We start from the raw sequence: 13,015 nt of genomic DNA on the forward strand, positions 1-13,015 counted from the left end.
TGTCGGCGGTCTTTCAACGGGTACATGGAGAAGGCGGAACTCCTAACTCTGGAAGCACCCCAAACTCGAGGCTTCGCCCTATTCCCCCATTCTTCCGTTCGTTTTATTGGCTCGCGGTAAAAAACTAAAGTCATCCGATAAAAAATAAATAAACAACCCGCATCGGATTGACTGACAATAAGTTCATTAGATCTGCCTTGAGTCGAACAGAAGAGACACCGATCCAGCGTATGCATGAGCCTTCTTGAGCTCTCATAGCGATGGCCAAAATGTGACACCACGTGCGTGCATAGCTCCAGAATGTCTCGTCTCTTTTCAGGAGTTATCCTTTCCATTTAGACGTATTTTTGCTGAAAGGAACTATGTGCAAGTGGAAGGATGGGGTGCGCTCGTGGTGAGCTGGATAAGAAACAATGTGAAAGTGGATATAGATCCTTTTGAGAAAATGGGGAAGCGAGATTTTACATGAAATCAAAAGGAAATGAGCGCTAACTCGTGAACCTTGGAAAGGTGACAAGAGCCTTGTGGACAGGGCTCATGAGTTAAGGGGAGCCAGCCACCCTATCTTCCCAATGTTAACGTTTGTACCTTTTTCTCAGGATCTACTGAACAAAAATTACTTCTCTTTTTTTTGTTTTGAACTTTGAATCCTCCCGAACATTTTAACGCGGGCTTTTTTTAAAATTTAAAAATTTGAAATTTTGGTGAATTTTTGAAATTTTTTTGTTAGAAATCAAAGAATTTGGACATTTGAAATCAAATTAAAAAAAATCCAGCTCGAAATTTTGGGAAAGCTCGTGTTAAAATGTGCAGGAGAGTGCAAGGATTAGAACAAAACAAAGTTTTTGAAAATCGGTTCAGTAGATCCTGAGAAAAAGGTACATGAGTGCTGAAAAATGTAGTTTTCGGGAAATGAGGAATTAAAAAAAAACAGCAAAATCAGTTTTAGTGTAATTAGTAGTGTATTTAGTAAACCTTCCCTCACTAAACCGCGCGTAACTTCAAAACTACTCATCAGATCAAGTAAAACTTGGTCTGAAATTAAACGTGAGGAGTAGGAAATTAAGATTAGCCAGAAAATAAAAAAAAACATTTTTTTTTCAATTTTCAAGTGGCTGGCTCCCCTTAATGCTCGGCGACGGTGGCTTCGCCGCTGACGTTCACTCTTCCCATTCACTCGTATGGCCCTTAACTAACGAGCACATCCCATCTTTCCACTTGCACATAGGTCCATTTAGCATAAATACGTCCAATTAGGATAAACAGGGTCTAAAACCGGTTATGACGCGTGTTAAAAGCAGAGATAACGTTATTCCTCCGACGTAAGGGCGTATCTCAATTTACACGCGAGCCCCATCTTACATATAAAACCATACTCTCTGGGGCTCATGCGGAAAAAGAGATACGCCCTTACGTCAGAGGAGCGGCGATAAGTGCGTAGTGTTTCCTATTTAAATATCCTATATAAATTTTCAAGAATTCATATTCAACCCACCTTGTGTGACTGATAAGCGTGTAATAATATGTTCGTGGAGCGTACCCTTTTTCCTGTCCCTGGCTCGGGCAACGGTAAAGTCGCCGCAAAACTATATGACTTCGCGCAATTAATTATTCTTGACTCTGCTCGGTTTTAATGATAATTAAAGGGCATTTATTACAACAATTCAGAAACTCGGACGATGTTAAATTTTTCACTGATTTAAAAAAAAAAAAAAAAAAAAAAAAAAAAAAAAACAAAAAACGGATTAAAACGAACTGAAATATTCATCAAAACCAAAAATTATTTCATTCTAAAATTAAGTATACCTCATATCGTAATTTTTGAGGGGAAAAATAAAACTAACACTGATAGGAGGTAAAAATAGGGCCGCGAAGCGGCCCATTGACGGTGTGGAGCGCCTTCAGGAGGTTGGACCGCGTAGCGGTCAGGGGGCATAGCCCCCTAGTATTTGACTATTTGTCTAGGCATTTGACAAAATGCCTAATTTTACTATTTGCCTGCGACATATCGATTGCAGTGTTTGAAAATTTCTTCCCCCCCCCCTCCCCTTGGCACCAAGTTTTACGAAAATCCGACGAGCAGGAACCGAGATAGCGTTTTAAGCCACGCTCGCCATCTTGGTTTTTCGAATTTTCGAAATTAGACTAAAAATTCGAATTTAATCGATGGAATGGGAGCCGATGTATCAATTTAGGCTACGTCCGCCGTCTTAAATTTTCAAATTCAGAAAATTCAACTTGAAACGCATCATACCCAAAATCTAAGCTCAGATTCGGCTTCCTCGTGAAAAATCGATGCTATTTCATGTACCATATGTTACCATAGCATAAAGAAAAGAGGGTAATTGTAGGCGTAAAGATTCTATCAAAGCCGGCCGGTATGCGGAAGTAGGCACAGAATTCTAACGTTTGAGCTACGCCGCCAGGCGCCGGCGTCAAGCATTTGGTTCGTCCGTTTCCGAGAAAACAAACTTCTTCTTACTCATCAGCTGACCCACTCCGAATCACCCACGTTGCCACGTCGGACTGATATGTTAGAATATACACGCCTACGTTAATCTCTTTCCTTCATGATATGGTGACATATGATACATGAAATTGCATCGATTTTTCACGAGGAAGCCGAATCTGAGCTTAGATTTCGGATATTATGCGTTTTAAGTCAAATTTTCTTTTATCTATTTTAAATCACTCAGGAAAATCTGCGGAAACTCATTAGAATAACAGTGTGTATTCTTTTAAAAACATTGATCAAAAATAAAACATTGACGGTATTTGAATCCATTAATCTCGGAGATAACTTGAACACGGTTGTTCTACGACTTTTTACGTATGTTGTTTTCTTCCGCATTGGTTGTCGGCAGCGTAGCGGCCAAAGGCCCCTGGTACTAATAATAGTTTTCAAAATCAATTTGTTTCTACATTCAAAATTCCAAGGAAATGGCAGAAATTTATCAATTGTTACTAATGTTTTAACAATGTTTTTTGTCAATTATATGCTGTCGTTAAGCTAAACATCCCAGGTTTACCAGTAGGCTAGGCATGCACTATATTTAACACCATGTCAAGGCTTCAGTACTTTAGAAGGGTAATTTTTTTATTTTCTATTCTACATAATCTCACTTGTTCAAAAGTAAGTAGCCTGGGCTTATTTGTCCAATGCTAGAAGCACTTTAGCCAATCATAAAAATAATCCTAGTTTGAAAATTTTGAATTGATTCTCAACATAAAAAGAAAAAAAGAAAAAATAGATAAATAAAATGCAGTTATAAATAACAACGAAGAGATATTTAATGAAGTATAAAAATTAAAATGAAGTGACTGAATTAAAGTAAAAAAAATAAAAAATTGCATGAAATAAAATAAAGTAAGTAACGGTAAAATACAGGGAAGAAATAAAGAATAAATAATCAAAGAAAAATAATATTAAGTAAAGAAAAAACAATAAAGTGAAACATTAAAATTAAGTAAAGAAACAAAGGAAAAAAATATAATAAAGTAAATAAATAAAAATGAAATAATCAAGGAAAAATTATATTACGTAAAGAAAAAAAATAAAGTAAAAAATTTAAAATGAAGTAACGAAATAAAATAAAGTAAAAAACTGAAATAACGTTAAAAAATAAAATGAAATACAAAAATTAGAAAAATGAATGAACCAATCTAAGTATGTAGATTGAATATCCTGGTTTTCCGTTCAAATCAAAGCTATGTACAGGTTTTTCGATCAAGATTCTCATCCTAGTGTATAGCTCACTCGTTAGGGTCTTCGGCTAGGGTTGGATAGGTCCCAGGTTCAATCCCCACGGTAGATTAAAAAATTTGATAGATCGGATACAACTACAGCACCTCACAATAAGTACTGTAGTCTCATTTTACTCGATTTCGAAATTTATTTACGCGATTAACCCTTTTCCACCATCCCCTAGCTGCGAACCCCGACATTGCACACCTTTGTATTCAATTTTTTTAGCTGTACGTTTCACAAGAAAATACTCCTCTTTATGGCTAAAAACACAAAATATTAGGTTCTCCTTGCTTTCATGATTGATACACTAAACATCCGGATGGGTCAGTTTACCATCTTTGAAGGTCTATCTCAGCAACGTTGTGCAGGACGTCTACGGAGGACGGCGCGCCCGCCCAGCAGTGTTGGTGCGAATTACCATCTTTGTTGTCAACGCCTACTTGATCGCGGTTTGAGGTTTCTAACCATCATACATTTGTGCTCGTAGCAAAATTGTTCTCAGGGGTCGAATCAGGGAATCCAAGATGGTAAATGTCACCTACTATCTGGCTATAAGCACCAAAGATTTTTTTCCGTGCAATGTAATGGTGGTGGTCCCAATTCTTCACAGTTCCTATTTTCGGAGAATGAAATGCCGTGAATATTGCCCTGGCACATTTTGTTTGTGGTGCAGTCTCCTGCATTCAGTTACCCTTCATTTGAGAGCGTAGGCAATATCGACGGCGAAAGTACCAGACCACGTATCACGGAGGGCCAGCAGCCAAGTTTAGCCGGTCAAAAGTCCTCAGAGGCGCCTGAACTTACTAATATGAGAGAATGTATGTTTTTAGGGGTAATTTAGATCGCTGAATCCATATTTTGGGTTTCTTTAAAGAAATTTTGAAGTTTTTGATGAGAATTATTTAAAAAAATTGCTTTATCAACGGGTAATTAATAGCAATTTTTCACTCAAATCTTCAGAGGTACCTGAGATTGTTTTGTGTGAAGAAATTGGTTTCTGAGGGTTATTTTAGTGAGTAAATTACAGTTTTGCTTTCTTTGTTCAACATTTTTCAGTTTAAAATTTAAAAAATTTGAAAAGTGATGATTTATCTTTGGGTAATATATGGGAATATATGTCGCGTATTTTTCAGCAGAATTAGCATTGCATCTCATCTCGCCCAACGAAAATATTCATAGCCTAGAAAACTGCCGAAAACTGCAAGTGAACCAAAGAAATTCTCAAATTTCTGAGTGTGCTTTTACTTAAAATTGACAATTTGAACCCTTCCGACATGTCCAGAAAATTCAGGAGTCGTCTGCATGTCGCGTATTTTTCAGCGTAATTATAGTATTGAATCTCATCTCGCCCAACGAAAATACTCATTGCTCAGAAAATTGCGAAAAATTGCGAGTAGACCAAAGAAATTCTAAAATTTCGGAGTGTGTTCTTACACAAAATTGACCATTTGAACTCTCCAGACATGTCCAGAAAATTCAGGAGTCGTCTGCTTGTCGCGTATTTTTTGGCGGAACCAATGAAAATATTGTTTTAAAGAATGCACTTCTTTTGCCAGAAATTAGAAGATAGAGAGGCAAAGCCGGAATAAAACCTTGAATTAGAAAATTTTATTCAGAATCAGTCATAATTTAACCCCAGAAGTCGGGCAGCAATTGTATGGACATCTATAATAACAATATAAGTAGATTAGCGTAGGATAGCGCCATTATACGACATGCTTGCAATTTGGCAACACTGTCTTTCATCCATATGAACACATCTACGATAGAATCGATATATATCGAAAATCCTAACCTAGAATCGATTTTCGTTAGTGTATTTACAATGAGAAAGAGCATTGATGCCAACATGCAAGAATCGCCAATGCCTGGCACGTGAGTGATCTAATATAAGAAATTAGCATAAAATCCTCGATCTTGCGTCACAAAAAAATTCATAACTCACGGTAAAGCAAGAAAAAGCAAATGAACCAATGAAAATTTAGATGTTTAGGATGTACTGAACCACATGGTAGCGGTCCGTAACCTTACAGATCTTTACAGAAAATTGCAGACCACTTTAAACCTAAAAATTAGGACATTTTCGTGCCCAGTTTTTAATTTTGTGTACCAGACTATACAATGCACAAAATTGATAAAAATACCTTAAAGTAAAATGAAAACATGTTAATCTAACTTGGTAAAACACTCGTTATGTTGGGAAACACTCGAAGGTTTGTGGAACATAACCTTTTGGATGAGCGTTGAACCAAGCCAGCATATAGGATAAATAAACACACCACGCGCGCTCGGGAAAATCTTGGCATCGCAGTCTTATTAGTGATAAGACCCCCAAACCCAGTGATGTACAGATACTCCATGATATACCTCATCGCTCAGTGGTGTCTATTTTCGAATTTTCTGGACAAGCCAAAATGGACTTTTGTCCAGCTAAATTCGATTCCTGGCCCTCTGTGCGTATCTCGGTTAGCGACGCTGTAGATTTCCAGTCATACTTTATTTTTTAAATAGAAAACTACTCAAAGTTAATTCTTGAAAACTCCCCTATTATTTCTTCTCTTTACGGAGAAAACTGTGAAAATTTCAAGAAATTTTACTGGTTTGTTCTCCTTCAAAAAAATAAAATAGGAGTGGAGATTTTTAAACACCGCAAACGAGATACGTGGTCTGGTAGTTTCACCGTCGATAAGCGCTCTCGCAAGAGTTCAAATAGTGGTATCGTTTCAACGTTTTTTTTTCTTTTTATTTAAACGTGTTACCAGTGCTTTTACCCTTCCTGATACAATATATAAACAGAAGAGAATGTACCACAGAAATTTTACATGCAATTTGGACCCTTCCTCTCTCTCCTTCTCCTTCTCTTCTCCTCTTCCTCTTTTCATTTAATTTTTTCCTTCTCACTCTCTTCCTCTTCTTCTTCACTCATTTTTCTTCTTCCCCTTCTTCGATCTTTTCTTCTCCTTCTGTATCTTTCTTTGCTCCCTCTTCTCCTTACTTTTCCTCTCCCACTTTGATTTTCCTTGTGCAGATAGGCAATTTTATGATTGAACCAGAAATGAGGGGCTTGGAGGACACAGCTCATAAGTGCAGTTTTTGAACTCATTGAGATAATAATGATTTAAAGTAAAAGTAGTCTTAATGCAAATTCTGTGAAAAATTCGCTTTCATATTCCACTTTTTAAGCATCAAAAAGTAGGTTTGAACTTTCTTTCCGCCATGAGGATCCATGTAATTTCGAAACTTCAAACGCGTAATTCTCGAAATAGCAAAAACTGCATTTATGCGCCCTGTCTTTCAAGCCCCACAAATATAGTGGTAAAATATACTCCGTTTGCAATTCATCTTAAAGTTAGTCTTTGTGCGTACCTTAAAATTTCCTGGAAAACTATGTTCCCGATTTTGATTTGTTCTCCCGTGTCTTCTTCGGCTCCAAGAATCTGGATATTGAGAACATAGAGCGGCATCTTGACAATGCTACGTATGTAAAGTTGCATATGATGGCTTTTATCAGTAGTGACGCGAGTATAGTGGGGGGGGGGCTCAATCTGAAGCTGCGAAGGGGGGACCGGGATGTAATAAAAATCTATAAGTAAGTTGTGGAGAGTTTGCAAAATACTGCGATGTCGTTTTTTGGAAAGTATCTTCAAAGAGGAGAATAAATGAGGGATTCTTGAAAACATATTTTCAATGCTCCATTCTGTATTTAATGGGGACATTACATTGTAATGCCCTCGCTATACATAATATGTATAAAAAAAAGCGCATGAAACGCCTTAAATCCAGCGCGTAGGCAAACTTGTTCTTTGGTGAGTGTTGGACACTTCTTATCAGCAACGCTGACGCCGTTTGTTGACATAACCTCACTTGAAGAACACTACACTACGAATTGACGAATTTCTCATCGATTTTCCGCGTATTTCTTATTTTTGATGGCTTCAAAATGCAGTTATGCTTTCCAACTATTACCTGGATGTGTCTTTGTGAGTAACCTTTGCCACTTTTCTATCGCAAGTCGTTCATAAGTTGTTCATAATATCATGTGAAGTGTCCACCATGCCTGTCCCTGAGCATGTGATTCTGACTCATCTCAGACCATCTTTCCAGCTTCTAAATCGAAGAAACCAACAGATCCTCATTCCTCACATTTTACCCCTAAACTTTAGTTTTTTGATGCCCCTCCAGCAAAAGACCTATGAAATGATATCTGCTCTTCTGCTTACTGTGTCACCACATCTTCAAGTGAGTGTGGGTGAAGCGCCATGAACTTGGTCATGTAAACATGTGAAGTTTCTCTTCGGTGACCATAAGAATTTCTGTTAGGAACATTTGATGTAGTAGAATCCACCAGTAATCCATTGTTAGTGCAGTTTTGATGGAAAGGAATATCGGTGGTGTAAGTCAGCAATCATATAACTCGGTTTGCAACGTCGCAGACTTCCGATCATACTTTATTTTTGAAATGGAAAACTACTTTAAGTCTATTCTGTAAAACTGCCGTGATTTTTCTTCTCTGTGCGAAGAAAATTTTGTGAAAATTTCAAGGAATGATGTCAAGTTGTTCTCTTTTAGAAAAATAACAGATGCGGAGATTTTCAGACACCGCAAACCAGGTATGTGATTGGGGACTTACGCCGTCAACATATTGATAAACAAAGTGCGAAACTACGACTGGGGGAAATTAAGAATGGATTAAAGTTGCATCAACCTGAATACATCAATCATCAGTGGTTAGAACAAATAATTTTCTTAAATGCCATTTTTTGATGTGACATTTGTGCATTCTTTTTTTTTGCCTGATTCTATGAAAATTTGAATGCTATGTTGCTGACTTCCTGTGATACCTACTTTATTTTTCTTCTTAATACTAGTCAACGTAATTTCTTGAACACTTCCTTGACTTAAATGCTCAACTAACAAAATACTTTAAATAAATTTGATGGTATGAAGTTGGCTCGTTTCTTTCTGAAACTTTAAAGTAGCAAATTGAAAAGAACCATGCTTGTAATACTGAGAAGCCTGCAGCGGCTAAATTTTGATTTTATTTGGTATGATATTCCTTATGCCCTTCTGAGCACCACGATTTTAAAATTGAACTTCTCAGTGCTGGAAAATGAATATTTTCCAGCCTTCTATGCAGCTCCAGGTCTTCCTCATTCGTTCGGACTACAACTCGCTCTCAGTGAGTACCTAAAAACACAGTAGCCCTTTCCGTTAAGTTTTACTCAACTCTCAGTTGAGAGATTGATGCCAAGCCTGGGGTCAACCCCTTTATGTATGTGGATGGGGAAATGGAGCCATCTCTGCCCAGGTAGTGTTTTAAATTGTCTCCATTGTCCTCGAACAACACAGCTTTTATGCCCCTTTTTCCTCTTGAGTAAGGATCTTCATGGCCTGAATTGATAGATGTACATTGCTCTGGTCACTAAATCAATTCTTTTTTAATTCGCAAGCACCAAGCAAACTGAATGTGTAAATTCTTTTTTATTTTTTCTCAGGAAATTCGAGGTTTTGCCGAAACACTCTGAAATCTCAGCTGTTGATTTTAAACACCATGTTATGAAATCAGTGAAGATTTTATTCGGCCAGGTAATTTTCAACATTTATTAGTAGTATTCTTTTTTCAGAGCATTAGCTCTTATTGCAAGCCAATGTTTCAAAGAAAGTACTTCTGTACTACACTGTACTAGTGATTAATTTAACACTCAATGTTATTTCAGAGCACCGGCCCCGAAATTAATCGATTGGTCCAATAAATTCAACTATAGTATAAGTCCTCTCTGTTGATTTCTCCTTGAGTCCATGCCAAATAAGTTTACCCACTTTTAGACAGCAACTGAAGATCCACCATCTTGATTCTTGCTTTTACTTTCCATGCTAAAATGACGTCAGACGATTTTCTGTCGCAGTCTAAAAGTGTGTAAAATTATTTGGTGTGAGCTCTAGCTTTGGTTTTGGTGTCATGACACGTCCCAAACCTTTTTCTTTTGTCTGTGTCATTGACCACACACCATTCAGTTCAGGTATCTCAGTGTGGGTGAAAAGCGGGGCTTTTCCATCCTAATTTCACTTCAAGGAGTATTTTATTCCAATGAATAATCTGCTGTTCCAAAACCCTATTCTCTCCATGAGTATTCATAATGGAGAGTTTTTACTTTCTTCATGGGGCGGTTGTTTTGATCATTGTTGATTAAGATCAGTGCTTAGCAGAATTATGTGTCTTGTTTTTCCAGGATTTTCATTTTTACAACTGAAATAATTACAGGTATGAGTAAGATTTCAATAATTATGGCATTCAAAAAGCAGTGTAGTTGATACCTACGCTGGTTTACGAAAATCTGTGAAACACCTATAAAAACTTGGGGATCTAATGATGGGCCAGTTTGAATTGATCACTGGACAGAATACAACTTTAAGCGTTTTAATATTTCATCTTACAAACTTCAAAGAAACCTTGATTAGCGCAATGAAAATAACTTAAATTAACTCCAAACCAAAGATATCAACGTTCTTATTCAGTGCTGGTCACTCAAAATTTAAATTTTCCACTTAAAAGAAAAACCAGCCTTTGTTAATCAAATTGCGCACTACAATGATTTTTGGTTCAGAAGGCTCCTTAGTTTAGCAGTGTCCTCACCCTGCCCTGTGCTGCTCGAAGTGTAAACAGTGTGCAACATCTGAGTTGAGAGGCGGAGATTGAGGTTGCCACATTTTAGTACATCAGAGGCTATTACAGTAACGCTTAGTGAGAGGTTTAACTCAAAGAGGTTTTTTTTTATAAGCAGGAGGTCTGAATTAATGTGTCGAAAAATGTTTGTATCTTGGTCAGGAGTTATTTTACATAATTTTATTCCACAAATCGTTTTCTATGTGAAATTTTGATGAGAAAACACACCATTGTGCCTTCATTCCCACCTAGTCTAGTATTCCATTGTTGATACTTTCCTATTGTAGAGTTCATTCTGCGTTTGTAGTTCCTAAAAGTATCTAAGTATGAATTTGAAAAATTGTCCACATCTGAGGAACTTAAAGTTTTTCATCAGTGAGTGTCAATTTAGTTAAAGATGATTTAACAATGAATAAGTACTGTTCACTGTAACTCAATCATCATAACAATTAATTCAATGTCAGTTAACAATTTCCATCTCCTTAATTATTGACGGTTCATCATCAGAAATTAAAAACCACTCATATCAACCCTAAAACCTCCTATGTTTGCTCTCTTCAAAAGTTTTTACCTGGGTCACTTTGTTTCAATGAGCAGCGAGCACTAATGGTTTATTTTATTAACAATGGACCAAAGGTTTCCTTGGCTCTGTCTCTCAGCTCTTACTTCACAGGACGATAGCTAAAAAAGTTCTTTTACGTTGACTAGAAAAACCATTATTAGGAACAAAGTTTTGCAACATCTTCTCTATTGGGCCTCAGTAATATGTTTAGAACGATAATTTTAGTCTTTGATTTTGTTTCCTTAGTTCTCATCAGATTTTTGCCGGATCTATTTCACAATTGCTTTATTTGTTTGAAATTCTCTGTTTTTAACCAAGTTTCCTGTTCTTTTTCAGGTGGGGATCAACGAATTCATTGAACTACTCTCTTATGATACGGTGAATCATCGAGGTATTTTTGTGTGCTCCAGAGAATTCTATGTGAAATTTCGTGCTGCCATATCTTTGACAAAAAAATTTGAAGGTTTTAACTGCAGTTACCTTGTGAACAAAGTATCACCGAACGCTCTGTCCTTGCTATCCAATAGCCGAACATATACCCACGAGTAATTTCCTCTATTTTTAACCTCTTTAAAATAATTTAATCAACCATGTCATACTGTCGCAAAGAAGGCAAAGATTTAATCATATTTGCAACAAAAGAAAACCACGAGCAACCTAGCTCAGTTACATTAGGGGAACCAGAGCAGGGCCCTGGCCTTATAAATCAAGACGGAACAATCAACTGGAACTGTCCATGTCTAGGGGGCATGGCGACTGGGCCATGTGGTCTAGAATTTAGGGAAGCTTTCTCTTGTTTCCACTACAGTAAAGAAGAAGTCAAAGGTTCTGACTGTTTTGAAGAGTTTAGAACAATGCAGAATTGTATGTCCAAGTATCCTAGTGTTTACGGCCATCATGATTTGAATGAGAATGACCGAGATGATGATGATGATGATGATTTTGATCTTGATGATAGAGAACCAAGTGGGCCAAATCCTAGCAAACCAAGCGGGTCAGAGGTGCAAGAAGTTAAATCAAATCTTGAAGGAAAAAGTTGAATATCTTTATTTGTAGTCAGTAAAGCTACGAGCTGTATTCTTGTGGGAGAAGAAGCTTGGATGTGATCGAACCATTTTAAAACGCAGTATGATCCTCATGTGTTAAGGCAGTCAACTAGACTCATACTTGCTCATACTTATGAAAGTTTTCGTTTTATCATGATAGTAGGTCACTCTGATCAGCAGTATTGAACGATTAATGTCCCATCTGTATTTGTGGCTAATTTACCATGTGAGGAAAAGTTGCAATGGTGGGAATATACAAAAGTAGTCCATTACCTGAACACAATTTGGAACAGACTCTTCAAGCTCAATAGTGTTAAAAAGAATGAGTGAAGAAGTAGAGAAGGTAAGGAGGGAAAAACCTGATGTAACTGGTTCAAGTCAAGCTCTGATAGTTGAAAATGGTTCATAGGAAATTCAAGCATCCTCTTTTGCCTGAGTATAGTGGTCATTGTCCTTCGTTACTTACAAGTTTTGTATGTTTTGCTTTAAGCTAGTTTTAAGGTGTTACAAATGTTTTGCACCTAGGGTAGTTTTTTGTCTTTATTTCTCTTAAATCTGGATGAATATGTTTCATTTTTTTTACTGTCTTTTTGTTGTTCTTAATTGCATAACATCAGAACAATCTCTGAGAACTCTGCACAGTCTTTAGCGTGTAAGAATGCAATAAAGCATGAGTTCTTAGTTTGTCAATTTTATTTTCCTCTAATCAAGCCATGACTTTCCAAACTGAAATTTGGCTTTTTGAACTGTCCAAAATAAATCACTTTATTTGAAAAATTTACAATACTTTAGAAAGTATTTCCCACCAGATTACACAGTTATTTTGAAATCATGAAAGATGAATTTTTGCCACTTCTCTTGTAGTAAGACATTCGTTTAGGAAAAAATTACAAAATCTGATCATGCTGATCATTTTCCAAATGACATAAGCCCCAGTCTCTTGAAACTGTATCATTCCCTCTGCTGCTAATTTTTGCGTGTCAATAAATGTGCGC

General features: G+C 36.8%; 1 protein-coding gene across 3 annotated transcripts; it reads left to right on the forward strand.

The window, feature by feature from the left end:
- The first annotated feature begins 7,570 nt into the window (after nucleotides 1-7,570).
- LOC109044056 (mitochondrial intermembrane space import and assembly protein 40-B) lies at nucleotides 7,571-12,701 on the forward strand. Of its 3 annotated transcripts, none has more exons than XM_072306280.1 (4): nucleotides 7,580-7,728; nucleotides 8,318-8,475; nucleotides 9,244-9,334; nucleotides 11,311-11,565. In XM_072306280.1, exons 1-4 carry the CDS (start codon nucleotides 7,678-7,680, stop codon nucleotides 11,521-11,523), a joined length of 513 nt encoding a protein of 170 aa, XP_072162381.1. In that variant the 5' UTR covers nucleotides 7,580-7,677; the 3' UTR covers nucleotides 11,524-11,565. The 3 variants fall into 3 exon arrangements, with proteins under 3 accessions (XP_018917089.1, XP_072162381.1, XP_072162382.1); XM_072306281.1 differs by having other exon boundaries at nucleotides 7,582-7,728; nucleotides 8,318-8,358; XM_019061544.2 differs by lacking the exon at nucleotides 8,318-8,475 and having other exon boundaries at nucleotides 7,571-7,728; nucleotides 11,311-12,701.
- Nucleotides 12,702-13,015: the final 314 nt, after the last annotated feature.

This window comes from Bemisia tabaci, chromosome 1 (assembly GCF_918797505.1).
Source record: "Bemisia tabaci chromosome 1, PGI_BMITA_v3".
NCBI lineage: Eukaryota > Metazoa > Arthropoda > Insecta > Hemiptera > Aleyrodidae > Bemisia > Bemisia tabaci.